Source organism: Hemibagrus wyckioides, linkage group LG02, assembly GCF_019097595.1.
Source record: "Hemibagrus wyckioides isolate EC202008001 linkage group LG02, SWU_Hwy_1.0, whole genome shotgun sequence".
Lineage (NCBI taxonomy): Eukaryota > Metazoa > Chordata > Actinopteri > Siluriformes > Bagridae > Hemibagrus > Hemibagrus wyckioides.
In genome coordinates this window covers 11725731-11744826 of record NC_080711.1, presented here as the reverse complement: position 1 = coordinate 11744826, position 19096 = coordinate 11725731, and the positions used below count along the sequence as shown (strand labels likewise).

Sequence of the window (19096 nt, the reverse complement as noted above, 5' to 3'; positions counted from 1 at the left end):
TGGGCAGTGGTCTCTTATTTTTTTCCAGAGCTGTAGGTATGTTGCCTGTGATTTATATGTATCAGGAGATGCCCTCTTAAATAACAGCACAAATGCAGACATCGCTTCTGCTAGCTTCGTTATGTTTTCAATGCAAAGCAAAGGTACGGCCTGTATTTGAGTATAAACTCTAGTAAATGTTCAGCTCAGGAGACATGGTCACTTGAACATGATCCCAATCAAACTACTGATAAATTGGACTGTAATGTTAAAGTAGAAAGTGAAATATAAGTAGAAAGAAATATGACAGACAAAATTGTTCTTCAGTCTTCCGCATCAAGGATATGTATTTATTTCAACATTATCTCTCCAGAACAATACTGACGCATGCAAATATTAACAGACAAGTCAATTTGAAAAAAACTGTCTTTGTGAATGACAATGTCTGATCATTGTTTCTTTTTTTAAAAAAAAAATGCTTTTCTGTCATCAGTTGTTGACAAGTGTTCACGGATTCACAAGTTCAACATATCCAAGAAAAGGTTGTCTGACAGACTGCACTAATGTTCTAAACCTCCTCATTAGAACACATGTAGGCCTACAGCACAGAGAGAATAAATGAAGCCCTACGTTACGTTTTTCGTTCTCCTTGTCATTTTTAATTCCATTAAAATATCAATTTAAGCAAATTTGTGCTACTGTAAAATATCACGACACATTTAATTCCACAAATCTAAAAGGTAGCACAGATAAAAAAGACCCGTTTACATAGGTTTTATATCCATGCAATTTCAGAAAGATCCTTTTCAATGATGCCACATCAGACATTCCTTTCTCCAATTTCTGAGCGATTTCTTTAAAACACTTCTGCTACCATGCATTTATCAAAATTGGTATTTAAAAAAAAAAAAAAATCCACGCAAATACATGAAGAAAATAATAAAAACTATGCCATAAAAATCTGTGTCAAAATCATGACGGAGCAGATGTGTGGGGTTAGATCTTAATGAGAACCCCATATGAAGAAGTTTTTGGTTTAGATCATTTATTATTTTAAAGTTTACCCTCAATTTGAGTGAGAGTTGAAACAAAGCATCAAATGTAACATCCAAATATTTTTTTAGCTCTGGCAACAAATGATTCACACACATCAAGTGATAACAGTCTCAATCAAATCAAGTTCCATATATATTGTAATAAGGTTCAGAGTCTGTTTATTTAATGCAGTCGGTTTCTCTGTGACACATCCCAGTGGCACCGACTCATACTGTCCTTCCTTCAATGACTTAAACCCGGCTATTGTGAGACATTACTCAGTATAGCCATATATACCTGAGAAATTCTTAAATCACGTCAGTCAGACGTTCAAGTCAGTTCAAGTCAGAAGAATTCTTCCAAATTGTCCATCTGCACTTAGAAAGTACACACCTACGGAAGTGTCCTCTTTCTCAAGGCATGGACAAATGATTCTGTATCGCTGCATTGGAATCACTGGCATGCTCTGTACCCTTTTAGTTTTTTTTTAAGCACAAATCAGACCTTCTCTGTGTTCAGAATAGTGACAGGCATCTGTATGCACCATGATCACATTGGTGACATCATCCGAGCAATCTAGGCCTCGCTCACTGTGAGGAGACCCATTGAAGCTCTCAAAAATGCACCATATTAAGAAACAACACAGAAAAAGGCATGCATGTACTGTTCAAATGAAGAGAACAGGGAAGTTCTTTTAACATTTTGGTTTAGATGGACTTGATTTTTTTTTAACAATGCAACACACACCATAATGGCGACTGGGCATTATTAAGTCTATACTGCTACAGTATAAAATAAATAGCAAAATATCAAGACCAAAATAAACAATGCAAAAAACCCCTACATTTTTATTGAAGTTACTCACTAACCAAATAGACATTCAAGCACAAATAAGTACCACTTCCAAAAATCACATTATGAACATTTTCACATTGTGTGTTTTTGCAGTTAGTCTCAGACATTACAACTGGGACGGTTGTCACGTTGATTTTTATTTTTGCAAAACATTTAACATATTGCTGTATGATGGTACAGGAAATTTTGCACCTGTTTGTTTTCATGTTTTTCCCCCATGTGTGCACTGTTGCTAAAAGTGGACTGATTACATGTGAATTAACATGGTTGAAATTCTGAAATACACAATCAATGTGACTTGACTGTTTTCAACTTCTTGTATTCCTTCAGATACACTCATCATAAGGAACAATCGACAAGTCTGCCGCCGTCCAACGTTTTCACCGTGTTCTTCACTCAGCATGAGATACGGACATTTCCTCCTTGTTTAAGGATTTGAGTCCTCACCGTTGACTGGTTCCCATTGTTTTCAGTACGTGTATAGTCTTTTAACCTTCTAGAGCCTCACTACACACAGATCTCAATGGGTGTGGTCACAAGGATGCGACCTCCATTACCGTTGGAGTCACGGGAGACACGCTCGTAGCTGTTATTGGAGGAAGGCGAGTTGATGGTAGATACGGTGGAATAGGGCTGTGCCACTGGCTCAATGATGATGCCTGCTTTGGCCACAGCACACACAGGTGACAGGCTCTGCTGCTTCAGACGCTCAACCAGATCATCTTCCTCGGAGGACGAAGAGCTGAGCTCAGCCAGGTGCCCATTGAGCACCGCACCACTGGGTGAGGTAGCAGTGTTGCCGTTTTCTGTGTCTAGCATCCAGCAGTGGCAGAAGAAGGTGAGCACCTCACTGACAGAGCAGCGTTGCTCCTTCTCGATGGCCAAGAGGTGCCGGAACATACGCAGTGCCTCGCTGGTAAAGCGTCGCCACTGTGATGGCACTACACCCGCCCGCCTCCTTGGCTGCTGCTGCCAGCGTGCAAACTCCTCGTAAAAGGCGTCGCATGGAAGTGCCTTCTCCCATGGAAAGTTGCCTGTGAGCATGCAGAATAGGAGCACTCCAAAGGCCCACACATCTGTGCTGTAGTCCACACAGAAACCATCGTGGCGGCCTGGCTCACACAGCTCAGGTGCTGTGTACGGGATGGTACCGCTCACACGCTTTACTGGTGAACCGGCTCGGCGTGTCATGCCGAAATCTGACAGCTTGACCTTACGGCACTCCCGGTCGAAGATGAGCACATTTTCAGGCTTGATGTCACGATGTACCAGCTTCTTAGAGTGAAGGTAGTCCAGTGCCAAGGCCACCTGGTGTACACATCGCTTCGCAACACTCTCTGGCAGCCCCACCTATGAAGTACAATGGAGAACAGAGGCTTAATGAAGACATTAGCATAGACAACCTGGACTAGAAAACCACCTGGCAATAAGCTGTAGCTGTATATGCATTTTATCATGGCATCAAGATACAGAATTTAGGACATGAAATTCATGGTAAATACAATCCAAATCCCAGAGCTGACATTTTTTTTAAAAAGGCCAGCAATAAATACGTCACAATGGAGTTTGATCACCAATAATATTCAAATTATTATTCAAAATTACAGTCAAGGGATATCATAATTATAACAGTCAGGTTGCATTATTATAGTGGTTTGCTCATAACGGTCAGAGTATTAGTTAAAAAGATAAAGACATAGTTATATTAGAGGTGACTGTGCCTTATATTAACATCTCACTGATAAGCAATAACATTATACACTTGAATAGATCAATTTAAAATAGCTTAATCAAACACCTGTCCAAATAAAAGAAAAAAATAACTCAAACATGATCCATGAGGAAGAAGATTTTAACGCCAGCAACTAAAGAGGAAGTAGTGAATGCAAGCTTGGTGAATAATTAGCAGAAAAATTACTGACATCATTAGGGATAACTGGAGAAGTTGTTACACATTACAAATGTGAAATAAACAAAGCCTAAAAATTACATAATTAATAATGGAAATAAAAAAAGCCAATAATATACCTAGATTTTTTCCAGTGTGAAGTAGAATTATACCTGCTGCTATTTTAATTTTAAAAAACGATTGAAAAAATCATTTTCACATAACTGTGAAACTAGATGTATCTCAGTTTCATTATTGTAATTTAATTACTAGCAGTAGAAAGTAGTACCTTGCGGTCACTCCACAACGATAAGGACATACAGTATACAGTTCCCTTTGCATGTCAAATTTGAAATGCAAACCTGAATTCAGTGGAATTACTTTTACCCAGTAACCAGTGACTGCTTACTGATCAAGCCTCAGTTTTGCTCACCTGAGGGGGAATGATGTCAAAGAGGTCTCCAGCTAATGCATACTCTTGAGCAAAGATGTAATACTCGTCTGTCTCAAAGGCAATTCCATACATGCTGATGATATATGGACACGGTGAAAGGTAGAGCGAGATGCTGTACTCCCTCAGAAAGCTCTTTAGCTTAGTGGTTTTCTTCCGCAAGAACTTCAGAGCCATCTTAGTGCCTGTGAAAATAGAAAGGTTTAACATTCAGCAACGCTGCAGCGACAATGGGCCTAATAGAAAAGCTAATGAAATCTGTTAATCTGAATATTAAATACAAGGAGTGATTCTTGACAGGTCATTGTTATTTTTTTGCACAAATGGATTAACTCTATTGCAAAAAAAGAGCTTTTGTTAGATTTATGAACATTAGAAGGGCAATTTTCTAAAAAAATAAATAAAGGCAGGTTCTACCAAAATGAAGAAAATAAAAATTAAAATTCACCAAACGTCTCAAGTGTATCGTTACAAATGGAATGAGATTCACCGTAGCCTTTTACATGCTGTCATTTTTATCCATTAACAGTATGATAAACAGGTCCTATTTATGTTAAACAGGTATAAAACATCTATAAAGAATACAGTCTTCTCTTAATAAAAGAGAAATCACATGCATGTCTTTTATAACATAATTTTTTCCCTCACTGCTGGTAATGCACTATAATTTCAGGACAATGTTCTTGATGCTGTTTTTATCACTATTATATAACACTAAGACAAGTAGGTTCATGAATGTTGAAGAATTGATTTCTTCCAGTAAACCCTTTGACTTCATTCATTATGTAAAGATGCTGGGAGTCTCACTAGCTCTTTGGGGAAATACAGCAATGTTGCTGATGGAGATGAAATTAAGGGATTGACTTGTCTAGCATGTCCTTCTCACCCTGACTGGAACACTCGCTACCTTAGGACAATGTTGCACAGGCTGTAACAAATCACCAGTGACATTTTCTCTTAGCTTAATTAAATCTCTAGACTCCAGTGTGAAAGGAGCATCTGACAGAAGTTTGTTCGAAGATGCTCGACGATATAAGCTATTGTTATGGAAAGCTCGAGGGGAGGAATGAATGCCCCTCCATAACCACTAGCTGTGTTACATAGAGCAGCCAATCTATGAGACTAAAGAACCAAAGGAAGACAAACAAAGGCTCAGAATAACCAAAGTAGCCAACATCTGTTGTAGCAGATGTGTTTGTCTGTCAGAAATGCAGAGAGGTGGAACGGCATCAATACTAGTAAAGAAAACTAAAAGCGATGGTTCATACTGAATCCGTCAGGTTCATTTTGAACATGCCAGTATACTGTAATAAAGGTTCTGTTAAATTCCAATGTAAGAACAATATTTTATTTTAAAGTTAGATGCAGACTCCCTCTTCTTGACCTCTAAAATTTTAATATTTTAGAACAACTAGTCCTCGCCTTCAGCTTTATTTCTGATGATGTCCCTGTTATTTATTTACAGACAGCAGAATTTCAGCCCATATTCATATAAGTGGCAGGTATTTCTCAGGGTATTTGCTATAATCTTTGACATGAAATATATGCACATGTTTATGTTGTGATGATGTGTGATGAAAAACCCATAATGTGCGTGTTGTCTCATTTTACTTCCAGACACATTGCAGGATTAGAATTTACTGCATTACAAACAAGCTGCAGAACCAGCTTTATATGATAAATATTCATTTTCAGTTTAGGGGTTCAAAGGGTGTCTAAAATATTTCATGGATTATATTTGAGGTAAATCTACACCTTAGACATAAGTGTCCTCTATATCTAGTGTAGAAATCCACAGTAAGTTCTCAAACAGAAAAATCGCAGAGTCAGAGTCAGTGTAATAAAACTGAAATGTAATAAATGCAATATAGTAACTGCCTGTTGATTTGAGAAAAGGGACTGTGGAATTCTAGGACCATCTGCACAGTTTTTCACGGTCAAGCCCATTTTGTAGAGTGCTTTATGCACAACATGAACCAAAGGCTGAGAGTGCTGGGGTTTAGGGTGACAACAGATGGTGTGTTTATCTGTGACTCATTAAAAATCATCAGAACCCAGTGATTAACAGAGGGGGGTTTAGGCTGGAGAGCATGAGAGGTTTCCCTGCCAGCAAAGACAAACATGTCATTTGACCTAGGCTTCTCTTGCTTGTGCTGTTTAGAAAAAAACATTACTACTACAACATGGTCTACTATTTTCTTTCTGCTGATCGCCAGACGATGGGTTAGCTTACGATGGTGCAATAACGGTGGATTGAAACGTATGCCTACAGAGCGGCATGTTTCATAAGCTTGTGCCAATGTAGTCTTTTATTATTCTTGTGTTAATTATTCATTTTAGTAGATAATTTAATACATAATTTTGTTCTCAGAAAGCTGTAAAAACCAGCTTCATGCTAAACCCTAACCAGTCTCCAAGCTCCTTTGGAGCAACTGCACTGTGGCCTTAGTGTTGTACTCTGCGCACAGCCTTGACATTTATGCTGAAACTTTATGCAGAAATATCTGTAGGCGTTCCTCACTTCTGCTGTGCACGATTACAGAGTATCTTCTAAACTAAGCAAATGTTTCAGCAATTTTTCATGACTCTTACCTGCATTTGAGATGTTTCTTTCAGTCATTATTGCATGATGATATAATGTGTATCATTTTGTATTAAATATATTGACACTACACTTAAAGATCATGGACACACTGAAAGTCCATCCATCCTGACTTTGTGCAGGCGATCCCCAAACTGAATGAATGCATCCAGCCTCAAACCCTGCTGGTGTAGCCCCACCATCTATGGCACATTTATAATTAAGGTTGGCCAAGAAGAATGAATGATTATACCGCTGGACTTGCCTTGTGACTTGCCTAGAAGCTTTACTGCTTCAGCTTTTCCAATCAGCGTACCACTTCCAGAGGAGAAACTGATAAACGCTAATGCAGTTTCTACCCAAGTGTCTTATTCTCTGCTTACCTAACAAATAAGTCTAACAGATATTGTCATAATGCTCAAATACCGTCATAATGCTTACTTGAGCAGGTAGTTCTTATTCCCTGCTAGTAACCACATGACTTGCAGACTTTGTGATTAAGAAATTAAAGAATTTCTTTATTATTGAAAGAACAAGGTGTTAACTTTTTTGATTCTCAGCTTAGTTTAGACTTGATGCCAGCTGTGGGTTCTTGAGCCATCTCTCTGGTATTTTCTCCAAAGGTCAGCTGTCTAAGTGAGACATACAAAGATACTGGCTGGGCTGATAACCATGTTGTTCAGACCAGCTGCAAAGAGAACATAAATTCCCTTGTGCTTCTGATGAAAAATCTTCACAACATCAGAGGAATGCTAAACTATCTGACAAATACAACCTTGGCAAAACCCTAAGGTCTAGGGAAAAGGTGAAAGCTGGTTAGATAGGTGGTGTAAGAACAAAGTAATTTTATTAAACATGAATGGTGGTAGTCAGGGCTACATTAAGCTAATGCATGGCCTGGGGCTGAGGAAAATAACAGCTATTACAGCACCACATGAAAGTGACTGTATTAAGTATTTACATATCAAACAGTAAGCCTGTCATTAAAGCCATACAGTAAGGCTTAATCTCAAGAGCATATTAGGCCAATAATCATACACAAAAAATATGCCTTAACTTTAAGCACCTCAATTCACACCTACTCCGTTAGATTCCTGCTGCTTTATTTATGCAGCACTGAGCCTCTAGTTGCACAGCACAGCAAACTATACAGGATGATGGATAGTATAAAATAAGACTGCACTGATGCCTCACTGTCTCACACTGTTCAGGATACTATCATACTGTATCAATCTCCTCAAATCATATCACTTCTCCTTTTATCATGTTCCAGCACCAGTAGGGTTGAACATCTCATGTTGCTTGTCTTTTACAGTTATCCCTAATTCTCCAACAATATTCCTGACATTTGGAACAAATGGAAACTATCAAAAGACAAAAGAACTATGCCATAATATCTGAAAGGACCAAAATGCTTGTATTAGTGTTGCCGATGAGCAGTGTCATGACTTATGCCAAGTTATGTTATAATATGATATGTATATATTATGTTTTGTAGTGGCCTCTGTGTGGGGCGTGGCCTTGGGCAATAGTTGTGGTAACCCATTGGCCCTAATTTTATAATATTTAATGAAATGTAGATCTATTTCATAAGATAATAAAACCAAAACTGAGTAAATGTTCCAGTGCTTACCTCTGATCTTGTGGACAACCAGATCCACTTTGCCATAAGTGCCCTTGCCCAGCTCCCTAATAACCTCATAATACTTATTAATGTCCAGCTTCTCTAGATTCTGGGCCGCAATAAGCTGCAGCTCCTCCAAGATGTCGATGGAGGCACGAGATCCGATGGGGGAGGTGCTCATTCTTCCAGTGATAGGAGGCAGTTACTGCAGGTAATAAATTCACTGAAAGTTCTGAAAAATAAAACACAAAAGAAATGTAAGATTCAGACAGAAGTTGACATAAGGTTACAGAGATATTTTCACCTTCAGTTTAGCAGCATGACTTGAACCCTGCAGCCAAACAATGATTTTATCCTGTACATCAAAAAGACAAAGTTCAGAGAAGTTTAGCATCTTAGCCAAACGATTTCTTATGTAACCTTCTCTGTCCTGCTGTAAACAATCTAGTTTCTGTTCCCCGAATCCCCTTTTAAGCTCTCAAGATTACAAGACTTGTTTCACACCAGCTGAACAGAAGCAGGGAACAGAGCATAGCCAGACGAACCCTCTCGTGAACCGCTAAATTACATTGTTGCACCCTGCTTGCCATTTACTTTTGCATCGCAGAAAAGTTGCCAGACAATTTTTTGCACATTACATAACACTAACATTTGGCTTCCACAAATGGTTCAGTCAAGAAATGGGCATTGGCTTCTTCTGTATCTAGTAACAGAAGGAATGAAACATGGTGGTCGCCACAGTGCAAGCTGTTGAATATGGCTAGCCACAGCAGTTAAATAAAACATACCAAAGGTAACCATACAGTCTTAGGGAAAAAAAGTTTTTGTAGGAGTGTATATAATATATATATAAAATATATAATGTTCATGCTTATAAGAACAGGTGACAAATCAAAGGAAACTTTGACTGTAAAAGTGTCTTAGTATGATGTGCGTAATCACAAGGGAAGACCATAGCGTCTGATTAGCATCTTTTTCATACTCATCAAACCATTCAGTGAGCTCTCATTTCTTGTGGATGGGGACATCATCCTGAATGAGACCACTCCAATCAAAACAAAAAGGTTTCATTATCGGATCAGGATGATCAGTCAGAATCACTTTCTACTGATTTACACAGAAACTTCCCTTAAAGGGGACCAGTTGACCCAAACCATACCAGCAAAATACCCCCCACAGAATAACAGTTCCTCTATTTTTGTCCTTTAATATGTCGATGTGTATGTATAGATGACACATTTAAATAAACTCTAAGCCTAATGTTACACTATCATGAGCTGAAGGATGATTTATTGAGCTATTTTATGCTTCAGCATACTGACTGGTGTGATTTCTCAATGACTAAATAGACTTCACACTCCCGACAGGCTGCCAGTGCTGGTTAATGGAGACGAATGTGGTGAATGAGACAGGATGCATAGCACATCCTGTCCATAGACGCCATCTGTGGAGATTTGATACTCTGTATGTGCGAGTGTGTGCGTTGTATGTAAGATGCTGGCTGTTTATTTTTTAATCTAAATTTAACTTCATAGCTAAAAAAAAAACCTGTAACACACCACATAGCATAACATTAGCAACTATTTAAAATTTGCTTATTTTCTGCCTGAATATAAAGCTTTGGCCTAAACACTTTCTTTTGCACATACCAGCCCACTTGATAGCACCATAGTTTAAACCTACAAATGACGTGATTTACTTACTTGGTATTGTTATTTCCATTGTTATTGTCCACCATATTCTACCAAAGAAACCAGAAAGCTTGCAATGGTTGTCAATTGATTTGCTGAGTCAGATATTTGCACTCCCTTCACAGAGTCTTACTAGTTGGGAGAATCCATATTTAGCCATATAAGCTTATTCAATTCACCAAAAAACACAACAAAACAAAACTCTCAGAACCCAGACCTGAAGACCACTGCAATTTTGTTGTAAAGGTGCCGGACTTATGCTATGGTTTGTTTGTTTATCTGTTTATTAGGTTTTTAATGTCATGTTAGCATCAGGGCTTTTTACATGGCAACCCTTCAATCCCTATAATTTAAAAATGTTCTATCTAACATTTTAGGTTAGGACAGAAAATCTAAAATACATTTAGGTGACACACTCTGGAATATTCCATGTACACATATTTCTGAATAAAACCATTTTCTGGCAGCATCATGAATGTTACATTCCAACAGGATATGTTTGACAGACAAGGGAATTTGACACCGTTTATGCCATTTGTGTGCAGTGCATAACAGTCAGTTATATCCAAATCACTCCTAGTGTTCTGATGTTCATCTGAATAAAACATGCTCAAAATAAGAATCAAATGCAGATGTCCAGAATGGATACAAATGTTCTGATTGTGAAGACTGCAGATATCTAAGCTGCTGCTCAGCCTACCCTGAGTGTCTAAGTGCAGAAAATTCAGAGCCTAGTAATATAGATGACATACTACTACCACCATCAAAGCCTTATAACAATTATTGGTTGGCTTCCCAGAAAGAATGTGCAACCATGGACAGCAACCTCTGTCTGTAATTAGGTTTAGAGCAGACCTTGGAGGTCCTGTTAGTGCTGGTCTACATGCTGCTTCTGTTCAACCTAAAACACACACAGACACACACACACACACACACTGTGTTCATGGAGCACTAACAGTTTGAAGGAATCAACTCAGTCAATTAAATCAAACTTGCTTTTTCTATTGTATTGATGTTTATCCCATCAACACAACCTCCAAATGAGGTGCAAATGCAGAAGCACATAATGGATACACAGCTTCTGAGTGTGAAAGCACTTAGACCCAAATGGATAAATATAAATCTAATTAACCAATTTTTATATTGATTATCCACATTGTTTAACACAAACTTCATTCAGATTGGCCTTGATCAGTTTATATATATATATATATATATATATATATATATATATATATATATATATATATATATATATATATATATATATATATATATATAAACAGAAATAAAATGCTTCCTTAGTCCTGATGTACGACAGGAATCATATGATGATACGTTTGCATAAATGAAAACCAGCAGCAGGGCTAATTATTAGATTCAGGATTCTGGTGTAAAAGCACCGAGTAGACACAAGTTGATTTCATTCAGCTATTTCTCTTTTTAATTATTTGATATTTGAGTTATGTTGCATTGAAAATAGTTAATAAATAGTTATTTAGCTTTTTAACCCATGTAAGGTTGTTGCATCCTTATTTCCGGAGCGTTGGGTAGAACTGGGGGTATCATGTCTGATTTCGCCCTGGGGTTACCAAGTAATCCAGAACCGTCGGTGACTTGAGTTAAGTCTGCAAGGTGTTAAGTCATCCAACACTCTGTGCATACAGAAAGTTGACCTATGCAGCTTAATGTGAAACAGCTCCTCTAAGGTCCATGTTTTTCTGCAAAAGCACTGTACAACAAATGTGCAAATTGTGCAATGATGTACAACGGCTTGCTTCATGCGGCTTTGCTTGCAGAATCGGCTAAGCACAGCTCAGTCCACCCCCCCATGCAGCTTATTGTGAAACAGCTCCTCTAAGGTCCATGTTTTTCTGCAAAAGCACTGTACAACAAATATGCAAATTGTGCCCCCCCCCCATAGGGGGTTATCTTCACAGACCACTGGCTTCCTGCTCCTCTATCCCTCTCTCACCACAGCTACTGCACAGTCAACATCGCAGCAAGCATCTCTCAGCCAACAAATCAATGCCAAATTCTCTGCTAAGCCTTGTGCAGGTAACAATCATTTCTAATGACTTAATCGATGTTGCAATGGCAGTTCACGAGGCTGTACAGCCTCTCTATGCTTCAGGCTGTATGAAGCCAACATGCAGGAATATATATTCTTCATAAGTGGACAAAATTACAAGACATGTGCTATCATTCATAGTTGGCATTAAATCCACAATAAAATCATTTAAAATATAGTTCAGGACTGCACCAAAACATGATGGTACATTGTGTTTCCATACAGCATATCTTGCACAGTATTTCTGTTACTAAATTCAGTAAGTCAATTGAACCAAGACAGAAGTCTATTTTAGGGCTTTGGTTGTTCTTTCTACTCAAGAGTGATTGTAAATGTGAGTGTAAATACGAGTGTAAAGAAACTCACATTTATAGTCTAATGTGGATGATTATGCAGCTTGTTTTGTATTGCTTGTCTTGCTGCAAATCTGCTGTTAAGCTTTGTTTAGCCTGCCTTGGATTGTTCAGTGATCTGTAGCATATCTGGTACACACTAAGGTGTGTGTGTGTTTGACTGAGAGAGGGGGAGAGAGAGAAAGAGAAAGAGAGAGAGAGAGAGAATTACCTATCCATGATTGAACAGCCAAACGAGTAACAAGAAGGAATCTTCAGTGAGGCCTGCGGACTCAAACCAAGGGTATTGTCTCTATCTCACTGATCGCGCCACTCTTTCAATAACAAGACTATAAATGTCAGCTCACATTACAATCTCCTGGAAGAAACAAAGTGTGCCTGTACGACCCATTGTGTTTTCTGAAATCCTTTGTAACCTTGAGTAGTAAGCCTGCAGGAGGAACAATACTAGGTTTATTAGTCATTGATTTTGAAGTAACTGACATCTGGAATTACAGCAAATTTGGGGTAGTCAGGTTAAGTATAAATCTGCAGATACTGCTCAGACCACCCTGAGTGTGTGAGGCCAGAAAATTCACAGTCTAGTAGGATAAGAGATATACTACTTCTAGCAAAGCCTTATAAGAATTTCTGGTTGGCTGGCTAACATGAATGTGCAACCATGGACAGCAATGTCTGTCTGTAATTATGTTCAGTGCAGACCTTGGAGGCCCTGTTAGTGCTGGTCTACTTGCTGTTTCTGTTCAACCTGCACCCAAGTGCCCATGGTTACACACATATGCGCACACACACACACACACACACACACACACACAGTGTTCATGCAGACTCTGAGCACATTAAAGACAGAGGTGCCTTCAGTCAGCATGTCCTTTGTATGCCTGCCTGGAATCACTAAGCTCATTTTTGTATGTGCAAATACCACGGGCAGCTCTATATAACGGCCGTTGTGCAAACTCTAGCTAATGAGTGCACACTACAAGCACAACACCTCCCTCTCAGCCAACTGCTTGGCTAATATCAGGCTGCAATAATGACAAGGTGTGAAGTCAAACACGGCTTGCTCACAAAACACTCTCTTCCCCTGAGGAACAGAGAGAACAGGATGTGGATATTTCAAGCTGAGTTCATCTCAATAGTCCAGTGTGCACTGTCAGGCAGATAAGGGGAAGGAATACTGTCACTTCAGTATTTTGTTCACCTCTCTTAGTGGGTTTGGAAAATAACGCCATTGGCAATTTGCAATCAATACAGCAGTGCATTGATCAGCTTGTCAGGAATTGCACTGGTATTGATCTGTAAAGGTGCCTGATACATCTGTAAGACTCTCTCTTTAACCCTTATGTGTGTGTGTGTGTGTGTGTGTATGTGGATTGAATGTGTGCTCCTCTGAACATGTGCGAATCCTCTCTGCAAAAGCAAACAAATAAGAGGAAACCTGACACACTGAATGCGATGCTCCATATGCGATATGCACACCTATTATTCTTGTTAGTTGACACCTTCCTTTAAAAGCACAGCTTCATGTAAATATACATGTCAACGCTACAAAATAGAAGTGCACAGCTTTTGGTTGCTGTTGTGTATTTGCAAGCATTCTGCAACATCACTGAGCACGAAAACAGGTTCGTGTTTCTGGACCCGTGCTTCAGAGCTCTCACTATGAATTGAGCTAAATTAAAGCCTGCTCAATTATACGCATACATGCGCGCAAATAAGATGTCCCCCTACCTTTTTTCCTCTTCTTCTTCTTCTTTTTTTTTTTTTTTAAAGCGCACTGCGTCCACCAGCTCCTGCCGTCATTGCGTCCAGAGGACAGGTCTGTCTATATCATTGGGGTAGATCTGGACCTAAATTTTTGCCGGTGAAGAATCTTATCTCTGTATTATCGCACTGATCCACGCGCGGACACACCTGCCAGCTCGCGCGCTGCTGAGTCCTGTGGATGAACGGCGTGTCCTCTTATCTATTTACTGCTTTGGCTGGGGCTGAGGTGAAATAGGGAGAAATGAAACCACGCCCACCGCCCAAAGCAGCCAATCAGAGCTCACCGAGAAGAAGCGCTGAAGTCATGCTACGTTTCAAGATCCATACTACTGTACTAAATAGTATGCCGCAATAATACCCAAGATATCGTACTATTTCGACTACTTGGCTACTATCTATTATGATAGTACGCCGTTTGGGACGTAGCAGTCTCCATGCACATGCACATGTTCTGCGCATGTTCAGACGAGCACATGCACGGACCGGTGATACAATCTTGTTCTTACAAACAACAAAGATAGTATTTATCTGACAATGACACATTAGATTTAACTTGGCAGCTAACCATCGAGCTTTTATGAATTACATAAGAAGCAACACTAACATGTGCAGTCCTGTAGCTCACACGAACCTTTCTGGTCTTTCAGAGGCTCAGCAAAGAATAATCAAGGAATGATCCTTGGTCAGTGATCAATAAACCTAATGTTTTTTTTTTTCAGGATTATCTTAACCCCCAAAAACAAACGGCTAACCACAATACAAGCTGAGAAGATATACTAGATCTAGACTGTAAAAGGTTTTTTTTATTACTGATAGTTGATTTTGACATTGGTCTGTTTTCTAAGGACAACTGTGAATAAACTATTTTGCGAAAAGTTTTGGGACACGCCTCCAAATCATTGAATTCTGGTGTTGTTTTTCAGGGGTTGGGCTTGGCCCCTTAGTTCCAGTGAAAGGAACTCTTAATGCTTCAGCATAACAAGACATTTTGGACAATTTCATGCTCCCAACTTTATAGTGTATAGTGTATAGTGTATATTCATCTAATGTCAAAGCTAATAACACAGTGCCATCCAGGTCCCTTCGTTTGAGCACAAGGTCTACCTGATGTTTTATTTTGCTATTCTGTGGCCTACAGCACATCAACTTAGAATTATTTCTTATCCAATATTCCAAGGGTGTCTTGGAAAAATGTGAAAAACACATGCACTGATGACCATGGATCTTAATTAGATTGCCATGGAACACTATGTGTGAGCACTTTGTTGTTGTATTTTAATAAATCCCTTGAAATTTGAATAATGAGGTCCCTTGGTCCTTTTTCTCAGGGTGATGTGTTGACGTACATCTGTCGCTATGGCAATATACAAGAAATTCACAACACATACACTGTTGCTGCAGCAATTTATTGCACACACGAACAAAACAGCACCAAATTTCTGAAAGATTGTGAATATAATAGTATTTGTAAAATAACACAGCAATAGGTTCATGTACTTTTGCAATCATGCAATTAGTTTCTTTCTCTTCACCTTCACCTTCACCTTTACACCCCCTCCCCCCAATCATATGAAACATTTAGGCAATCACTGCTTTTTACATGTTAACACATTCCTCTTATCAACAGGCATATTAAGCCACCTAAACATATGTATTTTAGATATACAGTACACTGTGTTATTTTAAAAGCACAACAATTACTAGAGAGTGCCACAGCATCTGATGATAGTATTTTAGGGTAATAAAAATTTGGTCAAATGATGAAGACTATTCTATTTAATTAAAATGCTGGTGACAAAGAAAATTTAAAGACATCTTTTTTAAAGATATTTTGATAAATGTACCAGTGCTTGTCTTATATTTAATTTTTCACTTAGCAAATGCATAGAAAGATATTAGTGCCTTGCTGGTTTAGTTATGTTCCTTTAACAAATCAGATAATAACTAAGATAACTACTACTGTCATCTTCTGGCTGTGGTGACAGGCAAACCAGTCACATCAATTCCACAGTAAAACTGGAACAGACCTTTCTGCAGAACACTGGCTATACAGAGTAATTATTTCCATGCAGGCAACAGTTGCCTGTTAAACTATGGTGATTTGTGCGGTAAAGCTCATTACTGTCACTGACAGCCTTGTTTTCTCATGCTGCAGTTAATTTACAATCCACAGGCTCTTGGCTTGTGTCCTAAAACAAATGCCCACTACTCTCCCATGCACCATTGCTTTTCAGTCCAGTGAGCACTTTCCCTTTCTCTCTCCCTCCCATCATCCTCTTCTCTCCTTATTGCATTCCCTGATCTCTTTTCTGTTTGGCAAAAGGGAAATGTTTGCTGAAACAGAGCTATTCTAGAATCTGATGCAGAAACACTCTGTTAATGCTCGTTCATGCTGACCGTGAATCTGTGTTGGGTATCAAACTATTAGTGCCCTTGACCACATTACTGACATCATCTTCAACAGATTAAAAGTTGAAAGTCTATCAGTGCACTGCAACACAGTCCTGACCCTGGGCCATTTTGATAGGTACATAACAAAGAGGAAAATATAAGAATTTATTAGAGTGGTGGTGTTACATAACTGAATGGGGACATTTACAGCTCAGATTGGGTATTGTAAAAGCTCACATTGAGAGTGTATGGTTTCACATGGAATATGGAGTAGACAGTAAGACGTGATGAATTAGCCTCTGTCTGGTCCAAAACCTGGCAAACCTAACAGGAGTTTATACAGTATATTAAGTGGCATGACCCATGGGAAGTAGAGAGAGAGTGCGAGTGATAGAGAGAGGGAAGTGGTGGGGGGGAATTCCCAGCACATGCCACTGCACATGATTGAGTATCCCACCTGGATAGACAGTCTTTATTCTGCAGCAACCTATCAAACTGGCAGGTGGCCATGATGGAGAGCTGCTTTGGTGAGATTGCAATTCCTAATACAGAACCCAGAAAGAGTACACTAGAGAAAAGCATAAGCTTTTAGTTCATTGTGTATAGCTTCATTTGCCAAATGTAACTGAGCATTATTAAGAGAGTGTGGGTGGGCATACTCTTGTAAATGTGAGTGAGCAAAAAGAAAGAACCATATATGTGTGTGTGTGTGTGTGTGTGTGTGTGCAGGTGTGTGCTTTAAATAAGTAATGCACCTGGTCACTGAAGGACACAAGCAAGTATTCATTCTTCTGTTCGTGAAAGTGCAAGTTTAGTACTTTGAAAGATTGGATTTAGCACGCAGAATACTAATATTGTCTTATTAATGCTGTGCCACAGCTCTGACCCTCCCAAAATGAAACCAGGGGGATTACAGATGCACAGCCTATGATATGCATCTAAACTATGAAGAGAACTGGAACAAATGCACTGCAAGGCCACTCCTGGATTCTTCCTTTCATTAAAAGCAAATCTCTATCTGACCACCTCTGACCTCGTGCCGCTGAGTGAGGGAGGATGACAGGGACAATCATTTCTTTCTTCTGTGGACAGAAGAGCTGCTTGTCATGATGATGACTAGTGGGGAGGCTGATGGGAAGCACATGACGTTAGTTTCATCATAGTCCATGTTTACTATCAGTCAGGACTGGTGTGTGGCGAAGCCTTCAGTTCCCTATAACCAGATAAAAAGCTGTGCCATTTTAAAGCAGCCAAGTTTTGTGAAGTGGTGTGAAACAATACATGATGATTATTTTACTACTGAAAAAGACTGAAGCATAAACATTTTGAGCCTGCCAAAACTCTATCTCAGGGACACAGTGTCCTGCCAAACAATTTCAAAGCATGTGCACTGGCATAAATTCTGTAATTACAGAACACACCACCAGGGGATTTTCGCCCTCAGAATGTTTAATGTAAAAGCAGATTTATTTTATTTATTATAATTCTGCAATGGAGGTATTTGATTGTACATTGGCAATATGGCAAAAGAAATCATATCACGATACTTCGATACATGATATGCATTATGAGGTACAGTATAGATTTGCTAACAAACTGTGAAGAAAATAGTAATGTTGCATTAAAAAGCAGAGTGAATTTCGAGCAAGGTAAAGAAAACAGTTCTAAAATTGTAAAACATTTCTGACATAACTGATAATGAAATAGATATTACAGAATATTGACATATTGCCCAACCCTATAGCACAGTTGGCTGAGTCTGAGAATTAGCCAGGACTAAAGCATGTTAATAAATGAGGCTTGGCTCTGGTAGTAGTAATTAAACCTATCTATTTCTGGACAGCCTAGTCTAGGTCCAATATATTATGAACTGTTTTCACTTTATTACTCCGCACTTTGCATGAACTGAAAAAAAATGTAATCACTTTATTTACTCTCTTCTGTAAATTGTACTTTCTTCCACTGAATAATTGTCTATAAAATTTGCTCCATGAATTTTAAAGTGGAAATATTTTAATTCATGTTTGCTCCTTAAGCCTATTTCAAAGACATTTGCTTTATTGGGACAGAATTGTGCGATGCAAAATAGGATTTCAAAATCATTTCAAAAGTATGAATGACCTTCAACTTTCATAATTAAGGACAGGATGGTTGTGCTGTTACAAAAAACAATCAACAGCATGTTGCAGGTTAGATTATTTTCATATATCATTATAATGCAGTAGTGTTTCATTCTTCTTATATGACATTGATTTGCCACAGTTTGCTATTGCCTACTACCTATAAACTGTCTTCCATTTTAAAACTTTCCTGCATCAGAGCCTTTATATCTTTACTTTCAGGTGTTGCAGTTCAGCATATTAATTCTGCCCTTCTAAGCCCTAAAGTGTACTTAGATTGAGCTATTGAC

At 38.8% G+C, this 19096-nt stretch overlaps 1 protein-coding gene across 1 annotated transcript; it reads right to left on the bottom strand.

The window, feature by feature from the left end:
- Positions 1 to 295: 295 nt before the first annotated feature.
- Positions 296 to 14504, bottom strand: unm_sa1261 (un-named sa1261). Its single transcript, XM_058376159.1, has 4 exons — positions 14260 to 14504; positions 8423 to 8645; positions 4191 to 4393; positions 296 to 3219 (listed from the first exon to the last, which is right to left on the bottom strand). Exons 2-4 carry the CDS (start codon positions 8592 to 8594, stop codon positions 2377 to 2379), a joined length of 1218 nt encoding a protein of 405 aa, XP_058232142.1. The 5' UTR covers positions 8595 to 8645; positions 14260 to 14504; the 3' UTR covers positions 296 to 2376.
- Positions 14505 to 19096: the final 4592 nt, after the last annotated feature.

Coding starts and splice junctions, on each gene's coding strand:
- unm_sa1261 (XM_058376159.1), bottom strand. CDS start 8,594: ATGAGCACCTCCCCCATCGGATCTCGTGCCTCCATCGACATCTTGGAG. Junction 4,394..8,422: donor GGTTGTCCACAAGATCAGAG/GTAAGCACTGGA, acceptor CTATTTTCACAG/GCACTAAGATGGCTCTGAAG. Junction 3,220..4,190: donor TTGACATCATTCCCCCTCAG/GTGAGCAAAACT, acceptor TGTACTTCATAG/GTGGGGCTGCCAGAGAGTGT.